The sequence below is a fragment of the Alexandromys fortis genome, unplaced genomic scaffold (assembly GCF_014885135.2).
Source record: "Alexandromys fortis isolate MF-2015 unplaced genomic scaffold, M_Fortis_MF-2015_v1.1 scaffold_29, whole genome shotgun sequence".
Classification (NCBI taxonomy): Eukaryota; Metazoa; Chordata; class Mammalia; order Rodentia; family Cricetidae; genus Alexandromys; species Alexandromys fortis.
In genome coordinates this window covers 871,308-893,705 of record NW_026067891.1, presented here as the reverse complement: position 1 = coordinate 893,705, position 22,398 = coordinate 871,308, and the positions used below count along the sequence as shown (strand labels likewise).

Below are 22,398 nucleotides of genomic sequence, written 5' to 3'. Positions count from 1 at the left end.
TTTAATCACGCCCCGGTCCGTCCACAACCCAAGTCCCGCACAACTCCTCGATACCCTCTCCCACCCGCCGCACCAGAAGGAGCCCCACCTCTGCGCGGGCCACTTTGTCCTCACTTGGGTTCCTCCCCTTCTTTCCGGCCCTCCTCCACGCGCCCCCTACCATCCCGACCTCGGGCGCTCGGCTCCACTCGGCTCCGCTCGGAACGCCCCGCCCTCGCGGTGCCTGCAGCCAATTAGAGAGCGGCCACGCCCCTCGCGGCCGTTCTAGGCGGGCCGGCCGAGCGCAGGCCGAGCCGGGCTGAGGGCGGCGCCGCGGGCGGGGGTGATGGGGCCTGGCTGCCGGGCGGCGGCGGCGGGGTTCGCCTAGACTCGTGGGCGCGGGGAGGCGAGAGGCGAGTGGGTACTGCGGCCCACCCGGGATGGGCCAAGCCCGGCCGAGCGGGGCCGAGCGGGAGCCGAAGGCGGCACGCGGGCCGGGCCTGCGGACCGGGCGGCCCGGGGGCTGAGGTAGTGGAGGTGGGCGCGGAGGAAGGGGCCGGGCGAGGCGGTGGGAGGAGCGGCGAGGGGGCGGAGGCTGGGCGGCGAGAAAGCGGCGCCTGGCCCGAGGCGGCGGCGCCGGAGCAGGCTGAGGCGGCGGCCGGGACGAGCGCCCTGAGGTGGCGGCCGCGGCCCCATGGGCGGGTGCGTGGGCGCCCAACACGACTCCTCGGGCAGCCTCAACGAGAACTCGGACGGCACTGGAGGTAGGTGGCGCCAGGGGGCAGCCGCGGCCCCCCATTGTTCGCGGCGGCGGCCACCTGTCCCGACCCCGCGCCCCTTTGTCGTTCGTGCTCCGCGTCGGCCCCGCCACGCGCTTCGGGCCCCACGCGGAACCGCGGGCCTAGGCCCGGCTAGGGGCACTCCAGCCCGGAGAAATACTCGGCGGCAGGATGGCGGCTCTCGGGGCCGGGGAGGGGCGGCCGCCCTGAGTGCCCCCCGACGGGCCCCGCCGCACCCCCGGCCCTTCCCGCGTCGGCAGAGTTGGCCGGGCTCAGCTTTCCCGGGTTTCAGATGACAGCTGCCCCGGTTGGTTCCAGTTTCTGGAGCTGGGCTGGGGAAGTCTCAAGTGGCCATGGGCAGTGTTTTAAGGAGGAGGGGGAGACGATCGGCCCGAGGAAAACGTGGCTTGTTGCTGCTGCCAGGGGCGTTAGCCCAGTGTGCCGTCGGGGCGCACTAGTCAAATTCCGATGTGTCTTACGTAAAAGGGAACCGTGCAGGATAAAAGTACCCCAGCATAAGATTAGTGCTTTGAGTAAAAGTTTTCCAGCGCGAATCGCGCTTCTCGGTTATAGTAACCATGAGAAGTCTCTTGGTTCCATTCTTAGTAGTTGTAAAGGGGTAGAACAGCGAGATTAATTCTACTTTAAAGTGACCTTAAAAGTGCGAGCCCATTCAGAATGTGTAGAAGTTAGAACGCTGAAGAGCCACCGGGGGATGCCAAAGTGAACTTGATTTGATACGGACCTGATACTGGGTGCCTTCAAGTCGGGTGCTTAGTTTTTAAGTTGTTGAGTTGCTTGGGAATAGGCGGGCTCACACCTTTCCACACCTTCGGACCAGATGGCCTGCCCTGTTGCTTAAGCTTTGCCCTTGAATCCTATGCACCCATCTTTGTCCTAGAGATTTCCCGGTTTACGTGATGTTTAGCTATGCCACTTTACTAAAATCTATTTGTATTCCTTGTCACTAAATGTTGGACAAATAATTTGAGAAATCAGGTTTCGTCTTGAAAAAGTAGTCCATGGAGTGCTCCTTTGTAGCGCATTTCATGTCACAGCCTATTTACTTGGTGAGGTCCTCTGTGACAACAAAGCCAAAGTGTATAAAGGGAGTGATTAAAAACACTGGGTGAAGGGCAGATTGGTGGTCAGATGGTGCTAGTTAAGTATGCTAGAACTTACTAGCGTTCAGTTTAATTAACTTTCACATATGTTACAATTATAATATTTCTCTTTTCTGTACTCAGATTGAACCAGTTTAGCCCATTTGGCAGTGCAATTTAGGATCCACTCACATTACTAGCATGGGCTTTTAGAAGCATGCAATCCTAGCTTTAGATAATTAGTACCAGAGGCATCCAATTAGATAGCTATAGTATCAGTTTCTTTCAGGACTTAAGTTTTCTGGACCATAAACTGCTATGGTTTTGTACAGAAAAGTTTTTAAAAGGGGAGTACCTCCTTTTTTCTTTGGGGAGAGGGCATAGGATAGCTTTGATGTAGCTGGAAGAAGGGTCTGTCGGGGACAAAAGAATTCTTCTGGAATTTAATTTTGGAAGTCTTTATTCTCCATTCCTGTCATTAGAGGTGAGAGCTCACTGTGGAGCCAGATACTTGGGAGGCTGGAGCCTCTTAAATTTGGTCCAGGCCAGTCCGGTCTACATAGCAAAACCTTGTCTCCAAGAACAACAAAAAGTTCTTGTGGTGTGTGTTGCAGGGTTACATGTTAGCAGTTCTTTTTTGTTGTTTGTTTGAAAGGGAATGACTCTCCTAAGGGTGTTGGCAAAGATCCTTAGCTTTTCAAACACTAGTAGTTTTAATTTGAATGTACTGAGTTATAACATTTTCATCAACCTGAAGTATATAATGCAGTCTTCAGATATGTTTCATGGCAGTTTATGTTCACAGTGCTATGTGAGCATCACCATTGTGGAATGACAGCTGGTTTGTAATAAATATGATTTTAAATATTTGGATATTGTATTTTCCTTTTTCTTCTGGGTCCAGTTTTTTAAAATATAGATATTAATTTAGTTTTTAGTTTTCGAGGCAGGATTTCTCTGTAGCCCTGACTGTCCTGGAACTAACTCTGTAAACCAGTTTGGCCTTGAACTCAATCAGCCTGCCTCTGCCTCCCAAGTGCTCCTGCACCATCACCACCCAGCTGAATCCAAATATTTTTACTATGAGTATATAAATATCAGAATACCTATTATATTAGGTAGATTACTTCTGTGAAGAAATTTGGAGAAGGCTTAAAAAACATTATAAAACTAAGGAGATGGCTTAATTCATTATAATACTAAGGTTTGTATTATTGTTTGACTATTGATATTATTTATAGTTCTTTTTCTGGGCTACTTTGCCTAGAATTCAGGCTTGAGATTTAAACTACTCATGCCTTTTTTAAAATGCTTTATTTTAAACAAGACTTCTATGGATTCAAGATTATCTAATAGCTTTCATTCTCCTTTAGTCTGCCATTATTGGGGCTTTCTTTTTTAATGGCATATTCTCTATGGTTCTCTGCTTTTTTATGATGACATTGTGAAGCTGGACTTGATACTTAGGACCTGTAGACAAGGGTGTATGTGTGTGTGTTTTGGTTTTTCTCTGTAGCTTTGGATCCTGTCCTGGAACTAGCTCTTGTAGACCAGGCTGGCCTCAACTCACCAAGATCCGCCTACCTCTACCTCCTGAGTGCTGGGATTAAAGGCATGCACCACCACTGCCCAGCTGTGTGTGTTCATGTGTTTGTGTTGCACACATACATGGTGGACATCAAGACTTCTGGTTCTCTCCTTCCACCATGTTGGTCCTAGGGATAAAACTCAGAGTCTTTATTCTGGCCTCTTTGTGACTTTTTAAAATAACTATTTATGGAGACCATCGATGCAATTAATTTGAAGACAGCAAGTGTGCTTGTTTTTTTAGTTCATCTCTTTAGTGAGCTCTTCAGTGATGTGCAAAGAGAACTGATCCTCGTGTCTGCAGATTCCTAGGGTCACAAGAAGCCAGCCAAATGCTGGACATGTGTTGTTTTAATCATTATTTCAGAATGTCTCAGCATCGTCATGGAGTTCTTTCATACACCCATTTATAGCAGCCTTACAGACACCTACTCAATGAGTAACAGAGACTTTGGTATAATAAAATCTACCATTTATCTGGTGTTTATTATGTAATAAGTCCTGTGCTAAGGGATTAATAGATACTTTGAGTCCACAATTCTTTGAGTTGGATGTCAGTCAACTCTATATTGAAGGTGAAGGCCCAAGGAAACTAAATAATGTCTTTGACATCACATTACTTATAAAAGCAGTGAGAACTCTTTATTCATGGCTAAAATTTAAAGAGCCTCTATTTCTCTTTTTTTGTTTTATTTAAGATAATTACCTTATATCTTCAGTATAGCACTGAAGAGGTGTTATTGACCATTCATTCATTCATTCATTCATTCATTCGTTTAGGGTTTTCAAGATAAGGTCTCTCTGTGTAGCCCTGGCTATCCAGGAACTCACTCTGTAGACCAGGCTGTGTTCAAACTCAGAGATCCTCCTGCCTCTGCCTCCTGAGTACTGGGAATAAAGGCGTGCGCCATCACACTTGGCATTTTGAGTGCAGTTTGCATTGTTATATAGCTTTTATCACTATCCACATCTACATTTTTTCTTAAGGTAGTATGTCCCTCTTTTTTCAATTTCTGATAACCATTAATAATGTAAATATTGTACATGAAGCACAATTAATAAAAACTCAGACAGAAATGAGGGTTCAACCTGAAGACCGAAAAGCAAAGCAGCCAGCCACTGGCTCTTACCTCGACTTCAGTCCGAAAATGGTGATCAGGAAACCTCAGTTCAGGATCAGACTGAGACTGAGAGCTGTCTCCTCCTTATAATCCTCTCTAATTCTGGGATTAAGAGCATGCACCACTACCACCTGATTTCTAATGCAAGCTAGTGTGGCTACTGGGATTAAAGGTGTATGTCACCACAGCCTGGTCTGTAAGGCTGGCCAGTGTGGCTGTTTTACTTTTCTGATCTTCAGGCAAGCTTTATTTATTAAAATACAAATGAAATGCCACTGCAGTGTACATTATTTTTGTGGATTCATCTGTTTGGGATGTTTCATATAAATGGAATCTCATAATACTCGTTCCTTTGTGGTTTATTTCATTTAGCATTCTCTTTCCTGGACTCATCTTGTGTCAGGGGTGTGTGTGTGTGTGTGTGTGAGTGTATGTGAATATATAATTTTTAATAATTGAATAATATATGTATATATGTACACATTTTATTTACCCAGACATTTATTGGTTTTTATTTTAGTTTCTACATTTTGATGTAAACAATGCATTTGGGAACTTAAATTGCATAAATATCAATTTTTATTTCCTTTTTAAAGAAGTGGAGCTATTGGGGGATTATGACAATTCTATTTATCTTTTTGAGGATCTGCCAGACTTTTTTATATGGAGGCCATACTATTTTTCATTCCTACCTGAACTCTTTCTGCTATTTCTCTCCCTCTTCATCAGCACTTTTTATTTTCCATTTTTTTTTTTAAAAAGAACACAGGCCGGGCGGTGGTGGCGCACGCCTTTAATCCCAGCACTCCGGGAGGCAGAGGCAGGCGGATCTCTGTGAGTTCAAGACCAGCCTGGTCTACAGAGCTAGTTCCAGGACAGGCTCCAAAGCCACAGAGAAACCCTGTCTCGAAAAACCAAAAAAAAAAAAAAAAAAAAAACAACAACAACAAAAAAACCCCACAAATCTTGAATTTGTGAAGTGCTATGTCCTTGAGGTGTAGCTTGTATTCCCTGATGAGTTCTGTTATTTAGTATCTTTTTATGTACTTGATGACCACTTACATATTTTGGGGGGATATGTCTATTCAAGTCCTTTGCCTCTGTGATGCTGGGATATTTATGTAAGATACATCTGTGCAAATATTTTTCCCATTCAGTAGCTGAATTTTTTCATTTGCTGAATAGTGGCTTTTTTCCTACAAATATCTGTAATTTTAATAAAGTCTGATTTATTCTTTCATTGCCAATGCTTCTACTTTGAGTTTTAAATATACTTAGACAGACATCTGTCCCATGATTATGAATAAATACATAGGTCTGTATGCAGTAATTCATTAGTCCATCAAGGAACATTTACCTTTTTTATCTTGTTTGTTGGATTTTTTTTTTTTTTTTTTTTGAGACAGCGTTTTTCTGTAGCTTTGGAGCCTGTCCTGAAACTCGCTCTTGTAGACCAGGCTGGTATTGAATTTAGAGATCCGCCTCCCAAGTGCTGGGATTAAAGGTGTGCATTAACCACTGCCCGGCAAACATTTACCTTCTTAGTTAGGAGTAGAAAACCCTCTCAGGCTTACTCCCTTTGATCTGGAAGACTATTAGCAGTGCAGTTCTTTGACTAACTCACTTCAGCTTTTTTCCTCTCAGTGCACTATTGCCTTGCTCATGCTGAGTAAGCTCTATCACTGAACTAGTCTCCAGCACTGGCTGTTTTGAGACAGGGTTTGTTTTGTAGCCCAGGCTGACCTTGAACTGAAGAGTCTCCTGCACTCTGTCATCCTCTCCTGGCTCCACTTCAGCTTCTTTAAAAAATACTATTTTTACTTGATATGTTTGAGTGTTTTGCCTGCATATATATATGCATTGCATGTGTGCCTGGTTCTGGCTAAATTATCCCTGGAACTTGAGTTAATAGGCAGATATAAGCTGCCATGTAGCTTAAGTACTGCGCCATCTTTACAGTTCACTTCAGCTTCTTGATCAAGAGATGAGATGATGGTTATGTTTTCTGGGATCAACAAAAGCATTGGTTCAAAAAGGGATCATGATCTTTTTCTTGAATATTTCAAAAGCCTTTTTTAGGAAAGTACAAAATACAGACGTGAAACAACTGTGATGCAATGTAGTCAGATAATGTAACTGTCCAGTAGCCGCAAGTGGTGAGGGAATAGCAGGGAAACAGAGTGATCTCTGCAGCATGGGGCTGAGAAGAGAAGCTGTTTAAGTGGTCAGAAGTTGGGTGTGGTAGCACACCTATAATTCCAGTACTTGGAGAGTGGATGGGAAATGATGGCGAGACTGAATCAGTAGTGTGTAGGGGGCTACTCTGGACTCTTGGGAAGGGCTCACTGTCGTCTGACTGCTGTGTAGTTACCATTAAGTATTAACTGAACCACTTACTGAGATCACAGCAGGGAAGTCTGCCCAGGGAAGAATTTATGTTCTAATACTTTGTTGATCTCTGGACCAACAGCATTGGGGTTACCTGAGACCGTGTTAGACATAGAGTGGACCATGCTCACATTCCAGGCTACTGGAAAGACTGAGGCAAGATTGCAAGTTGGGGCAAANTAATTTTTCTTTTTGGTTTTGTTTTGTTTTTTCCTGAGACAGGGTTTCTCTGTAGCTTTGGAGCCTGTCCTGAAACTAGCTCTTGTAGACCAGGATGGACTCAAACTCACAGAGATCCACCTGCCTCTGCCTCCCCAGTGCTGGGATTAAAAGCATGTGCCACCACTGCCCAGCTATTTTTAATTTAATTTATTTTAGGTTATGGAAGGGATTAAATGGATGGGCTACCAAGCATCCTACCACTGAGCCACCACAGCCAAACAGGTTTTCTGGTCTACTTTTGAATTTAGGAACTTCTTAACAGAAGTTCTGATCCACTGGGAATGATAGGTGTGTGTGTTCCTTACTTTGACTGTGTCTATGCTTGCTTTTTTCTTTTGGGTGGATCTTTATGGAGGGACTTTTAGTTGAATCTTTTCCTGCTGTGAGTACAAAGCTCTCATAGCTTGTTCTGGAAGCACTTTACTCATGCAGTATTTAGTGAGAATGATTATTGAGTACTAATCACCAGTAATAAACTTCTGCATTATATTCATGAATTAGCTATCTCTTTTGGCTTTAGGCAGTGTGAATTCTTGAAGAAAGAGTTGGGTTGATTTAGGTTAAGGAAAATATAGTCAAATTAGTTAGACATGATCAGTTTAGTGATTCATTTTTTGTTTTTTTCTTACCACAGACCATCTGTGTGGTTTGATCTTCATTTGATGATCGATCACCCGATCCTCTTGCTGTCCCCTCACTATCCTTGTCATGTTTCTGCTTATTGGGCAGTACTGCCACCAAGTCCTTAAGATTGATTGGTAGTTCACAGACCATAGGTTGACAATTTCTAATGCAGTTGTACTTAAAAGGTGCATAAGTGTTGGCCAAGAGCAGTCAGCATGAGTTATCCTTACATTAGCTACTTGACAAGAATCATGTTATTCATCTATGTATCTATCTGTCTGTCTATCTATTTATCTATTATTGTGTGGGGGGTGATGTGGAGGTTCAGAGGACAACTTCATAGAGTCAGCTTTCTCTGTCTTTATGTGGGTTCTGTGAAATGAACTCAGGTTGTTTAGACTTGTGTCAAATGGTAAACAACCTTTCCCACTGAGCTAATTTTGCTGGCCCCAAGGTTTTGTTTTTTAAATATATTGACATTAAGCAGAGAAGAGGCTAAATATTGCTGAATTTGCGTTCGTGTTGTAATACAAATACCATATTTTTGCATGTGTACAATTTTTAAACAATTTACATCATAGCTCTCATATCAGTTACTTTTGCATTGCTGTGACGTAACTTTGGGGAGGAAGGATTCATTTTGACAGTTGGCTGCTCCATTACTTTGGGTATGAGGTGAGAGTGAACAGCTTCTCTAATGAGATGGTGTAAAGGAAGCTGTTTGCCTCATGGCAGACAGGAAGCAGAGAGGGGAATGGGAAGGAGTGACCTATTGCCACATGCCTCTTAGCCCCATCTCCTGAAGTGTTTCCACCACCTCCTAAAATAGCAGCTCAGCTGGGACCAAGCATTGATCATAAGCCTATAGGGGCATTTCATATTGAAGCCATAAGAGCTGCTTTCAGAAATGGAATTTCTGTTAAGTTAGACTTACAAGGAAACCAAAGTATTTAACTGTATGAGCCAGACTTGAGTGTGGAATCTTATTATAAACACTTCCTCATGACTTAGCCCAGGGATATTTTTGTTTTGTGGTGCTGGAGATTCATGACAGGGCCTTGTGCATATGAAGTAAGCATTTTCCAACTGAAATATAGCTCCATCCTGTGAATGAATGATAATGGAATGATTTGGGCCTTTTCTGATTGAGTGCTTATCATCCCAGGCAAATGGATTGATGACTCTGTGTTTATTGTAAACTGAACTTGAGGTCTGCCTGGGCACACTGCTTTGATTGGCTCACAATAGCATCTATGCTTATAGCTATGTCTAGTTTATTTAGTTGTGAGTATGCCCTTCACTTAGGGTAGATACTTTATTTCCTAGGAGAGTTATGTACTTCTTTCAGAATCTCCTGTTTCAGCAAAGACATTGTATACTGCCCAGGCTGGTATCTAACTCTACAGGCATGTGCCACCACCATTCCTGACTTTTTAAGTAAAATAGCAGGCCTCCATTATTCTGACTCTGTGTACATGAAACTATCTGTGTAACTATCTCAGTAATAATCAAGTAGTTTATGGCTCCTGGAGGAGGCATTCATTTAAATAATTAAAGTTTTTTAAATCTCCACAGCAATGAAAACAGTGTTAGGAAAGTTCAAAGAATATCAGGAAGCAGGGTCAGAAGGCTTCAAAACAGAGGTGGTATAAGAAGTTGTTTTTTTAATGTCAGATGTAATGAAACATACCTTTGATCCTAGCATTCATGAGGTAGAGGCTAGTAGATCTCTGAGAATTTGAGACCAACCAGCGTTACATAGTGAGATCCTGTCTTTTTTTTTTTTTTTTTTTTTTTTTTAAAGAAAGAAAGTTGGTGTTTTTAAAGGGATTTCCATGAAATGGCAGAATGATTCTCTGTGCAGAGGAGACTGATCTAGGGAAAGACTAAGGCATTTTAGGAGAGTTCAGAGCTTGCAAGGGGAGAAATAAATACCTCTTATTTTTTGAAACTGTTGCTAAATTTAGAGCTAGCTGGTTTGACTAGACTAGCTGGCCAGCAAGCCCAAGGGATCCTCCTATCTCCACCTGCCCAAGGCTGGGATTATAGACGTGTGCTGCTGCCTTTGGTTTTCTTATCTGCTTTTGTGAGTCCAACTCAGGGCTTCACGCTGAACTTTATGTGTTTACTGACTGAGCCATGTCTCCAGTCAAATTTTTATAAAAGATAGTATCTAGTTCAACAAATACTTCCTGTTTGCAACCTAGATTAAACAAATTATGAATTGTATTTCTTTGGGGACTATGGGTGTCTTGTTGCCTGGTTGTGACTTGATGTGTCATTGAGGATAACCTTGAACTTCTAACACTCCTGTCTCTTTTCTGACTGTTGGTGCACCACCATGTTTCATACAGTACTGAGTTTCAAACCCAGGGCTGTGAGCATGCTAGGCAAGCACTCTGCCAACTGAACTACATCCTCATCTCTTTGTATTTCTTTTGTATGGCTTGCATTTTTCCCCTTTTCATTTAACTGTATAAAAGTAAGCAAGACATTATGGCACTCTCAACATGCACCTCTGAACAATAAAGTTCCTATTATGGTACTATGATCACACCTAAAACTTGGAACTATTTATTTTTGTGTTTTCCAAGATCTAGTCCATAATTAGACTCTTCATTTTCTCTCCAAATACTTACATATAATTTTTGTTTCTCAAAATTGGGTACTTTTGGCATTTAGGCATTGCCTATGATTTTTCTCTTCAGTCTTTTTTAAATCTAGAAGCCCCCCCCCCCTTATGGCTTTGACTTCTTTTTAACTCCCTTTGGAATCCAGACAGGATTTCTCTGTGTCCTTGGCTGCCCTGGAACTCATTTTGTAGACCAAACTGGCCTCGAATTCACAGAGATCTGCCTACTTCTGCCTTCTGAGTGCTAGGATTAAAGGTGTGCACCACTATGTCTGGCAGCATTATCTTTTATAGTCTTACAGATGGGCCACAGTCTGGAATTGTCTGTGACCCTGGTTTTCATTTTCTTGTGCTCCAGGCTCTGTAATTTTTCTTAATGTAGAAATTAGGTAGATCTGATTTTGATAGAAGATTATTAACCTTTTTTTTTTTTTTTTTTTTTTTTTTTTTTTTTTTTTTTTTTTNGGTTTTTTGAGACAGAGTTTCTCTTGCTTTGGAGCTTGTCCTGGAACTAGCTCTTCTAGACCAGGCTGGCCTTGAACGCACAGAGATTCGCCTACTTCTGCCTCCCAAATGCTGGGATTAAAGGCGTATGCCACCACCACCTGTCTTTTTAATATTGTTAATGGTTAATAAAATCTTGACGTTAGGTAGATCTAATTTTAACAGAAGGTGATTATAATGTACTCAGGCTATAGTGGATTTACATTCTTCCCATTTTGTCTGTTGTCTTCCGCATTAGGATAATTTGCATTATCGACCAAGTCTGAGCCCTTATCTCTTATCAGCTTCATAGGTTCCATTCATTACTTACAGAGGTGTACTTATGTCTAGTCCTTTGAAAAAAAATTAATTTATTGTAGTTATTTTTGAATATTGCTTCTCTTAGAACGTAAGCTGCACTTGACAGAGAATTTAGTTCTTTGTTTTTAAGGCTCTAGTACATTGTATGGTACACATCTTTCTTTCTTATAATGGTTTTAGAAAGAAAGTGATAGTTCCTTAAAGACCCTAGTTGGTTCTAGAACAGGAGCTTTGTTTAATAGGACCAACCATCTAGTGTAGTGAAAGCCCCTGAGAACAAATCCACTTACCCTTTCCTCTCATTATGACCGAAGGTGAATCACTTGATTTCCCAACTCCCAGGGGTTTTAGCATGTTGGGTAATATCAGTAAATTAAAACAATTTCTTTGACAATGGCCCTTTCTTTTTAGGTGTATATCACGGTTGACATATTAGTCGTAAATTTCATGTCAGGCTCAGCATTTAATTTCCTGTTATTCTAGTTTTATAGTCAGTAAATTCTTCATTCACAAATGGTAAAAAGAAATGATTTCGTTTCATATAAAGTTTAGATCACCCTCATTATGAGATGTATTCAACAGTTGAAATATATGTGGCAGGTATGCCTCCGAGCTTTTGGTGGCATTTTGAAGGAACTTAGATGCTCAAGTGCTGTGTTAGTGTGCTTCCTTGTATAGCCTTACACGTTTGGGTAATTATGTACCACATTATGAGAAGGCATTATAATCAGGAGCATGTTCGCAAAGTTCCCGAATCAGGAGCATGTTCGCAAAGTTCCCGAAGTTTCACATGTGCAGAGGTTAAAGAAGCCTTTACTCCAGCGTCTGCACAGAGTCTGAAGCAGAAGCTACCCACCTTATGGTGGCTTTTTGTTTGAAATTTGACTTTGTGGAACTTTGTACTGCAGCCCTGGAGAGATAGAGGCAGGCAGATCTCTGAGTTCCGTAGAGCCGGGTCTATATAGAAAGATTTTGTCTCAAAAAAAAAAAAAAGGAACAGTCTTTCAGGCCATGTTGAGGAGCTCTCGTGAGGCTTCGGTTGTTGTTGTTGCTGTTCCCTTGCATTCTTTAGAGTAGAGTCAGTTTTAAAAATCAGAACAAGATCTTGGGGAAAAAAATTCACACAATTTCAGTTTTTCTTTATTCTGAGTCAGTTTTAAAAATCAGAACAAGATCTTGGGGAAAAAAATTCACACAATTTCAGTTTTTCTTTATTCTGAGGTTGGTATATATAATTAATAAGTTGGATGTTTTATTATATGTTCTTAGAATGACTGAATAGTAGTAGGTCAGTTAAGTTTACTCAATTTAGAGAAACATGCTACCATATTTATTTGAATTCTAAGAAGATTGGTACTGAGCAAACAAAGGAAAGACTAACACATTAAAATTAGCCATGAGTGGCTATACCATTAAACACAGTCTTCTTACAGATTCTGGAAGCTTCTTTACTCCTTTTTTACCCCTGCCCTCAGTTCACTTTCCCCAGGACTTTTGTGAGCAGATAAGGAACAAGCTTTCAGACCTTCTTTCTCTTCCAGAGCAACTTTGGCTTCATAATGTGTTTTGTAAAGTGCAGTTACTTCATTATTCATGGTGTGAACTGGAGTGCAACTTGACACTAGGAGACTTATTCTCTCTACCTCTTCCCTGGCTTTGCTCTTCTCAGATGTAAAGTTTTCTAGTTCTTTGCCTATTTTGAAAAACGCTTGTATTACATTTACCCTCAGAAAGTTCAGACAACTTGTACTTCATGGAAAGGTCTTGATGGATTAGAGGCCTATGACAGATTTGTCTATAGCATTGAGAGGAGGAACTAGAGCTAGAAATGTAGCTCGGAGGTAGAGTGCTTACTTAGTATGCTTAAGACCCTGGGTTTAATTCTTAGCACTTAGGACAGAATCAGATGCAATTCCAGAGATTTTATGGCTGCCATGTTTGCTAAAACCCAGCCTTGACTTCTGAAGAGTGGATAAGACTTCATGAAACAAAGGAATGTCAGAGATATGTCGTTGAGATCTCCCCTTCTAACGAGTAAGGAATGGCTTTTTCCTCTAAAGACATTTGTCATTTTTTTGGAATAGAAATGATGTGGTGCTTTGTTTCCCATTCATTTTAGGTTTTGTTTTGTTTTGTTTTGTTTTTGTTGTTGTTTTGAAGCAGGCTACTCACTAAGTAGCCTTTGTTGTCTTGGAACTCATGGTATATCAGACTGGCCCCAAACTCATAGAGATCACCTGCCTCTACCTCAAGAGTGCTGGAACTAAAGGGGTGCATACCAACACAACTGTTTTGATGTTCTTTTTTGGAGGGGTGGGGGTTTGAGACAGGGTCTCACTATGTAGCCTTAGTTGGCCTAGAACTCAGAGATCTCCCTGTCTATGCCACTGACCACCCCCAACCCATTGTCCTTATTACATTTATTTCACTGGGCAGGTATAATACTAGCATTCAGAAGGCAGAGGAGAGAAAGATTAAAATTTAAGGCTGACCTGGTTTATATAGTTCACTTTAGGTCAGTTATAGCAACATAGCAAGACTGCCTCAAAGCAACAAAAAGCATGTCTCTATGATATATTTTTTTTTTCTTTTTCTTTTTTCTTTGGTTTTTCGAGACAGGGTTTCTCTGTGGTTTTGGAGCCTGTCCTGGAACTAGCTCTTATAGACCAGCCTGGTCTTGAACTCACAGAGATCCGCCTGCCTCTGCCTCCCAAGTGCTGGGATTAAAGGCGTGCGCCACCACTGCCCGGCTATGATATATTTTTTAATTACATTTTTTTGTGTTGTGTAGTAGTGTGTACATGTGTGTTTGTGTGTTTGCATTTGTATATCTGTGTATGTGTACGAAGGTCAGAGAACAGCTTGGTAGAATCCATTCTCTCCTATCATGTGAATCCTGGGCATTGAACTCAGGTCAACTTGGCAGCAAGTGTCTTTACCCATTGAGCCTTGCTGTCCTCCCCCAATATATTTTAATTGATTTTTAAAAATACTTATTTCAGGGATATAGTTCAGTTAATAGAGTCCTTACCTAACATGCACAGAGCCCAGTGTAATGGTTGTAATAAGGACAATGCACAAAACTGGGTTTGGTGGTGCTGCCTGTAATCCCAGTACTCAAGAGGTGAAAGCAAGAGGAGACAGAAGTTCAAGATCATCCTAAGCTATATATTGAGTTTGAGCAGCCTGAGCTACATGAGATCTTGTCTCAAAAAATACATACTCATTTTCCCCAAGAATCCTAGAATCTCTATAAGGTTAGCACTTTGCCCTATTTATTGTTTCCCTCATTTTTTTTTATGCTCTAGAATAGCTGTATTGAATATATAGGTAATGTAACAGGTGGACAGTTGTGACTTTATTATTTGGGAAATGAAAAGCCTTCTACTTGACTTTATTTCATTTGAGTTTTGAAATTATTTTCCTAATTGGCTCTTGAGTTCTTTAGATACGCTCCTCACAGTAATTAAGTCTGGGATAAGTTTGCCCATTTGACGAAGGAAGCAGTGATCTAATTTGCTTAAAGTCTCTCTAATTTTATGTTCTATTTAATATTATCCTGTCTCCTTAGTAAACCTAGTGATGATTTGACTTGCTTTAGCTATGATTAGAAAATTAATTGTACTTGTAGCCCACATAGTTCACTGGAGAGGTGGACTCTAGTTAGCTGCCTTTCAGCCAACTCGGTGCTTATGTTAAATGGAGTAGAAATTCAGGCTTCATATGTACCCTATGCTGAGTATTGTGTAAATAACAATTATGAAAGCACTGTTCAGTAATTCTGAGGCTGGGGATATACCTTAGGTGGTAGAGTGCTCAGTTACCTTGCACAAAGCTCTGGGTTTGATTCGCCCAAAACCTTACCACTGCATAAAATTGGGTGTGGTAGCACATAATGATAATCCCAGCACTGAGGAGATAGGCAGGAGACCCAGAAGTTCAAAGTCATCCTCGGTTACATCAGGAGTTGGAGGCCAGCCCAGGATACATGAGACTCTATTTTTAAGAATAGTTCTCTGAATTTTTATATATTCTTCCATATAGTGCATATTCGCAGACATTTTATAGATACTGGAGATGGGCAGAATAATCAGGGTAAATTATCTTTTGGGAATGGTCTTTTGACATTCTTTACTAAAAAGTCATTTAACTTAGAGAACAGAGCTGGTTTTTTTTTTTTTCCCTTCATTACTTATTTATTGATACAGTGCTGGGAATTCAGCTGTGGCCTCATGTGTGCTTGTCAGCTGCTTTACAGTGAGCTACATCCCTGACTTCACTTATTTATTTATTTTGGGTTTTTTGAGGTAGGATCTTGTTTATAGTTCAGGATTGCCAAAGTTTGTGTGTCCATCCTTCCAACCCCTCAGTGCAAGGATAGGGGCACGTAAAATCAAGCTTGGCCTGCCCTTTTCATTTTAAGTCACATTCTTTCATGTAAGTAGAGAATTGTTTTAAGGGGAAATGTATACAAATAAGACTATATAATATAACTTAGGATTCATAACACTCTAACATACTGTATGATATTTAGTAATATATATCACAACTTTTGTACTGTTCTTTAAATCTCCTATCTTGCCTATGATTTGCCCAGCAGATACACATTGCGTTCACCCATAACACCTTTAATGATTTATAAGTACTAGGTACCTGATATTTGCTAAGTGAGTGGTTCTTACTGTATTATTAATACATGCCTTTTTATTGCTTTCTAATATAATTAACAAATATGTGAGATGTGCATTTTGATTTTTCATGTGCAGTCTCTTTTTTTTTAACTTTGACTCTAAGAAAGATTGATTTCTATTGCCATCTTATAGAGGAGGAAACTAAGACATGGAGAAGTTTTGATCTGAAAAAGGAATAATAACATGAATATCTCACATTGTTATATAAAAGTACCTCGAGCTGCCTGACCTAGCCCCTGGAGCCTCATGTAGTCCAGTTATAAGTTCTGCCTTCTTATATATTCTTCCTATATATGGTGTTCTTCCTATATATGGCGGAAATTGGGTTGTCTTTGTTGCTTACAGCAAAAGTATGAGCTTTTTCCTTTGTCACAGTTTATAGTTGAATTGAAGTTAATAAGATAAAGATTTTAATGACTCTTCTGCTTACTGTCAGTAGTGGACAGTTGTCTTTAATCTTAAAAACCTATTTTCATAAGGTAGAGACTTTGAACTGGGACGGTGAGATGGCTCAGCAGAGGTAAAGGCACTTCTGCCAAACTTGTATTTGATCCGTGAGACCCACGTGGTAGAAGGAGAGAACTGACTCCCTCAAGTTGTCCCATGAGCTTCACACACAACTTGTAGCATATCCCTCTCTTTTAAAAAATAATTTAATTAATACGGTTATTTTAAAGATTTATTTATTATGTATACAACACTCTGCTTCTGTGTATGCCCACACACCAGAGGAGGGCACCAGATCTCATTACAGATGGTTGTGAGCCACCATGTGGTTGCCGGGAATTGAACTCAGGACCTCCAGAAGAGCAGCCAGTGCTCTTAACCACTGAGCCATCTCTCCAGCCCTTAATTAATACAATTTTTAAAATAAAATTTGAACTGAGAAGGTACAGTGGTGCATGACTATAATCACAGTGCTTGAGTGTGGCAGGAGCAGGAGTTTGAGGCCAGCTTTGTTACATAGGTGGAGGCTAACCTGGGCTATGTGAGACTCCATTAAAAAATTAATTTTGAAAGGCCGGGCGGTGGTGGCGCACGCCTTTAATCCCAGCACTCGGGAGGCAGAGGCAGGCGGATCTCTGTGAGTTCGAGACAGCCTGGTCTACAAGAGCTAGTTCCAGGACAGGCTCCAAAACCACAGAGAAACCCTGTCTCGAAAAACTAAATAAATAAATAAATAAATAAATAATTTTGAACTGAGATCCTAAGTACATAACTGGATCATATAGAAAGCAGTTCTAATCTTCATCTGCTTTATTCAAGTATTTTTCCTACCATGTCTGCCTTCTGCTGTCACACATAGAATGTTTCCAACTTAAAACTCAATTGATTCAAGTTTGTCTTGAACTGTTGAGGGTGTGTAAATTTACTTAGAACCTTAAAGTATTGTTTAGTCCTTAAGGCTTTAATTAATCTGAAGAAAGTCTTCAAGACTGACTTAAGTCTCTTTTCATAGAGCAGTAGGATCTCAGGAAGTGGTTTTGTCCTAAGGGAGAAGTGGGAGGAGATGTGCTAGGAGCCTCTGCACCACCCCTGGGCATGTGGATGTTAGGAACTGCCTTCTGATGTTACAGCTGACAAAGAGCAGGGATATCCTGCTTACTGGAGTTTCTCATGTAGGGTTAGGAGCACAGAGGTCCCTATTGATTCTGTAATGTCATAGCTTGTGCTCTATATGCCAGTAGCCAGTTAGTTTAGTTTCTGCCTGAACTAGTTGCCTGGAAATTTTTTATTTATTTTTTTCCTTTTGAGACAGGGGTCTCATGTGTCTCAGATTGGCCTAGAACTCATGCTGTTGCTGAAAATGATTTTGAACTCATGATCATCCTGCCCTTACTTCCCAAACTGGGCTTATAAACCTGTGCCATGCCTGGAGGCTACCCTGGTTTATTTCTACACAGGTTTATTTCACCTGATACTCATTAGAAAGTTTTTAAGTGTCTGGTTATTATTGTATAGGCCAATTGGACAATCTCTGCTGCGGATCTGGTTTCTTCTCTTTTGTTTTTGTAGTGGTTGCATCATGCCTCAGGTAGATGGCTTCCTCAGTGACTCAGAGCAGGTTTTATACACTTTAAATTTCCCTAATTTTAAAATGTAAGGTTAGTATGTGCCTTGCATGTAACAGAATGTCACAATGAAAAGGAACCTGAGAAATAAAAGGAACTGGCTGCTTAGGGCCTTGAATAAGTATCAAGTAAGTGGGTAAGCTCTATTAGGAGCTCTTTATGGGAAGGTGTCTCATCTCTAAATGGAATGAAATGAAATAGGGACTATTTGGATGGCTCATCAGTTAGCAATGACTACTCTTGCAAGGGAGCTGAGTTCAGTTCCCAGCACCCACATGACAGCTCACAGCTGTAACTACACAGTTACACATCTGTGACTTCACTTCCAGGAAACCCAGTATCCTCTCTGGCCTCCTTGGATACTAGAAATGCACGCAATACACATACACACATGCAGGAAAACCCTCATATGCATAAAATACAAGTAAATCTTTAAAAAGTGTTTGAAGTTAGGAGACTTCTACACTGGAGAAGTTGTTAGTGTAGAAAATGGAATCGTAGCCGGGCGGTGGTGGCGCACGCCTTTAATCCCAGCACTCGGGAGGCAGAGTTCGAGACCAGCCTGGTCTACAGAGCTAGTTCCAGGACAGGCTCCAAAGCCACAGAGAAACCCTGTCTCGGAAAAACAAAACAACAACAACAAAAAAAATGGAATTGTATCTGTTTGCTTTCCACATACCAACACTAAAGGTACTGGCAAAAGTTATGCTATAATTTGAATAAGGCAAACAAATAACTGAAAATAACCTTCCTGTAGTATATGATCCTTCATCATTCCAAGAAAGAAAATAGAGCAACATAATTTGTATTGCTGTGAAGGTAGACTTTAAAGCTTGGGACAAGAATGAATACTAGAAGTAGTAGATGTAGAACATTTTACCACTTATCAGCATACAGGGGAAGATAAATTTTCAGATAAAATATTTAGAAGAGAAAATTAGAAGAACAAAATCCATTTCCTATACAGAGTTCTGATTTAGTAATAAGTAGGAAATATAAAGCAGTCAGTCGGTTATTTTTGTAGGAAATTTCAGAATGCTATATATTACAAAATTTTAATTTAATTTTTTCATGTATATAATGTGTATTATGGGCATGTATGTACTATAGCACTCATGTAGAGGTCAGAGGATAACTTCATAACTTCATGGAGCCAGTTCACTTTCCACCTTTATATGGGTTCTAGAGATTGAGTAGGTTGTCAGACTTGCATGGCAAGCACTTTACCGGCTGAACTATCTTGCCAGCCTGAGTGCTATAAATTTTTAATAGGAAAGTATTGATTAATGATGTCTTTGCATTTACTCTTGATATAGCCTAAAAGCTTATTATGTTGCTAAATTAAATCAATACTTGGTAAGATATTCACACTGAACCACTTGTAAGATCATTTTTCTTTTTAGATAAAGAATAATTGAAACTTTGATTCCATATATATATAGATACAACATACTATTTATATATAGAGAGAATGCATATGATATAAAATTACCTGTAACCTCTTTCCCTGCTTTATATAAGAACTTAAGGCTCATGTTTTATTGTCATCTTAGGGATTTATTTTTTATCTTGGGGGATCTGACACAAAGCCTTCTATTTGCTAAGCAAGCATTCTACCACTGCACTTAGAAACCCATTTCAGAAGGACTGACAAGTGAATACAACATCAAGTAAATGTATTTACCTGTGTTTTTGTTAGGACTCTAATGGACATTGGAATTTCATCTGAAATTCATAGGAAAAGTTCAGATTCTAGAGCTTTGTAACTTGCAATGTTTATCTTAGGAAACAATTAGAATTTTCTTCCTTGGTGTGCTCAGTACAAGTTCTTGGTAATTGACATGAGCTGTTTGGACAGCAGTTTGTGGTTAGCTCATTTCTAGGTTCCTGTGCCAACTTTAGCATCAGTTGCTGCCTTTAAAACTTGATGGATCTCTGAGACCTTGCAGATAAATTGATAATGCAGGTTTACTTGGGGAGGGTGAATAGAAGTTATCTAAGTCTATGAAACATTTATTCTCGTAAATTTATTCAGTTATATGTGTATCTGTGAGGCAGCATAATCTAACAAACTGAACTTTGGAACTCGGTTGGATTGAGTCAATCTCATTTAGCTGTGTGGTTCTTGAAAATTCTTAAAATTTAATGGGACTGTTGGGAGTGTGACTCAGTCAGTAAAGTGCTTTCCTTGCAAGTATGAGGATCTAAATTGAATTCCAAAACGTATAAAAATGTGGTGCTTTCTTGTGATCTTAACTGGAGAGATGGAGATAGGAGGACCCCTGGAACCTGATGGGCTACCCAGTCTAGCCTAGTTGATCAACTCCAGAATAAAAGATCATCTCAGAGGAGATGCACATGTTCCTGAGGACAACTAAGGTCCTCTAGCCTGTTGTACACAGTGTGTATAGTCTAAAAAAGTTTGATGGACTTTATGTGTTGCTTTTTATATGTTGGGCACTATTCTAATAGTTTGAAAACACTGCCTCATGCACATCTATAATCTAGCACTTGGGAGGCTGAGACAGGAGGATTGCCCGATGAAACCAACAAAGACAATTGTGTTTAAAGCTGTAATGTCCCTACAGGGTCATGTATTTGATTACCTCCTACCCATTTGGCAGTGCTGTTTGGAGTTTTGTGGAGCCTGACTTGCAGAGGTGGGTCACAGGGCAGGAGGCTTTAAATCTTATAACCTATCCCCATTTCTTGTGGCTGCTGCTGCTCCCCCCCCCTTCTCTTCTGAGACAGGGTTTCCACACTGTTTCTCATGGTGACCTGGAACTTACTCGGTAGCCCAGACTAGCTTCTGATTCATGGCAGTCCTCCTGTCTCAGCCTCCCAAGTGCTGGGAATTACAGGCATGAGTCAGCAAACCCAAACTAGTCTCTTTACCTTAATTTTCTACGATTTTATAAGCACTTTGCAAGTTTCAGCCTCCCCAACAGCCATGAATTCCTTCTCATGATGGGCCCAGAAACTGAACCAAAACAAACCTCTTCTCTCTTAAGATACTGTGTTGGGTATTTTTTCATATCACAAGAAAAGTAACAATTATATTAAATAATTGTAACAATCCTGTGAAATATGTCTTTGTTCTTCTCACCCCTGCCCAAGTACTTTATATCTTTTAATTTGTTCCCAAAGTTAATCATCTCTCAGTAATTTTTTTTTTTAGTTCATTTTTGTTTTGTTTTTCTGAGACAGGGTTTCTCTGTGAAGACAGGTTGGCCTATAACTCACAGATACCTGCCTGTCTCTGCCTCCCAAGTGCTGGAACTAAAAGGCATGCACCACTACCACCCAGTGTGTTTGCTCATTTTTAAATGGAAGTCACAATAAGGTTATCATGGGATTTAGTTAGATGGTAATAGCATTCTGCTTGGTAAGTGTTCTCTGTTGGCTGTCAATTTTTTTGAGAAAACCAAAAATTTGTGGCAAGCTACTACTTATCCATGATGTAATAACTAGAGCACTAAGGGATGCTCCCTTTGGAGCATCCTGCATATTCCTGAAGAGCTTAGGATGGTTCAGAGAAGCCAGGCAGACTCGGTACTTTTCAGAATGAGACATGAGTACTCATAGTCACTTCTGTATTTCAGTCTACACTAAGGGATTATTGAAAAGTCGCAAGTCATCATTTAGAAAAGATATATCTATGTGTATACGTGTGAGTTTATGTGCACTGCATATGTGCAGGAGCCCATAGAGGCCAGAAAAGGGTATTGATTTTCTCCTTTCACCAAGGGATTTCTGGGAATCAAAATCAGTTTGTCAGTCTTGGCAGCAAGGAACTTCACCTGCTGAGCCATCTTAGAACTCCTCATAATTGCTTTACTATTACTGTGTTTTGATGTTTCCACTTATCTCCATGCATTTTCTCACTTTCCCCTTGGCTTATTTTACCTATTGTCACAATAGGGTACAGTTTGAGTTTTGTCTTACAAGGGTTCATGTGTTAGGAGTTCGGTCCCAAGTTTGGTGGGACTTTTAAAAGGTAGGGTGTAGTAGGGGGTCGTTATGTGGGTTCTGCCCTAGAAAGGGAATGTGGTTTCCCACACAGATTCTTCAAAAAAATTAAAAATAAATTAATGAATGAATAAAAGGCCCTGGATTTGTTCTCTGACTTTTTCAGTATGGTTTCTTTTATGTGCTCCTGCTTTTGACACTTTAAACTGTGATACCAATTCTATACTTTTGAATCTCCCAAACTGAGTTAAATAAACTTTTTTCCTTTTGTGGCAGGGTGTTATTATGTAGCCCAGGCTATCCTTTAAACTTAACTTTGTAAATTAGACTAGCCTTGAACTTGTGGTGATCCTCTTTTGCCTCTGCCTTCTGAATTTACAGGCATGAGTTATCATTCCCTGGTAAATCAACTTCTTATAAAGATAGT

The 22,398-nt window shown here is 40.6% G+C and overlaps 1 protein-coding gene across 1 annotated transcript in view; it reads left to right on the top strand.

Annotated features, from left to right (window-relative positions):
• Positions 1–294: 294 nt before the first annotated feature.
• Positions 295–22,398, top strand: part of Ubtd2 (ubiquitin domain containing 2) — a 57,955-nt gene continuing 35,851 nt past the window's right edge. The window contains exon 1 of the mRNA XM_050135273.1: positions 295–743. Within this exon, the coding sequence (XP_049991230.1) occupies positions 674–743 (70 nt within the window). The 5' untranslated portion in view covers positions 295–673. The remainder of the gene's footprint in view (positions 744–22,398) is intronic.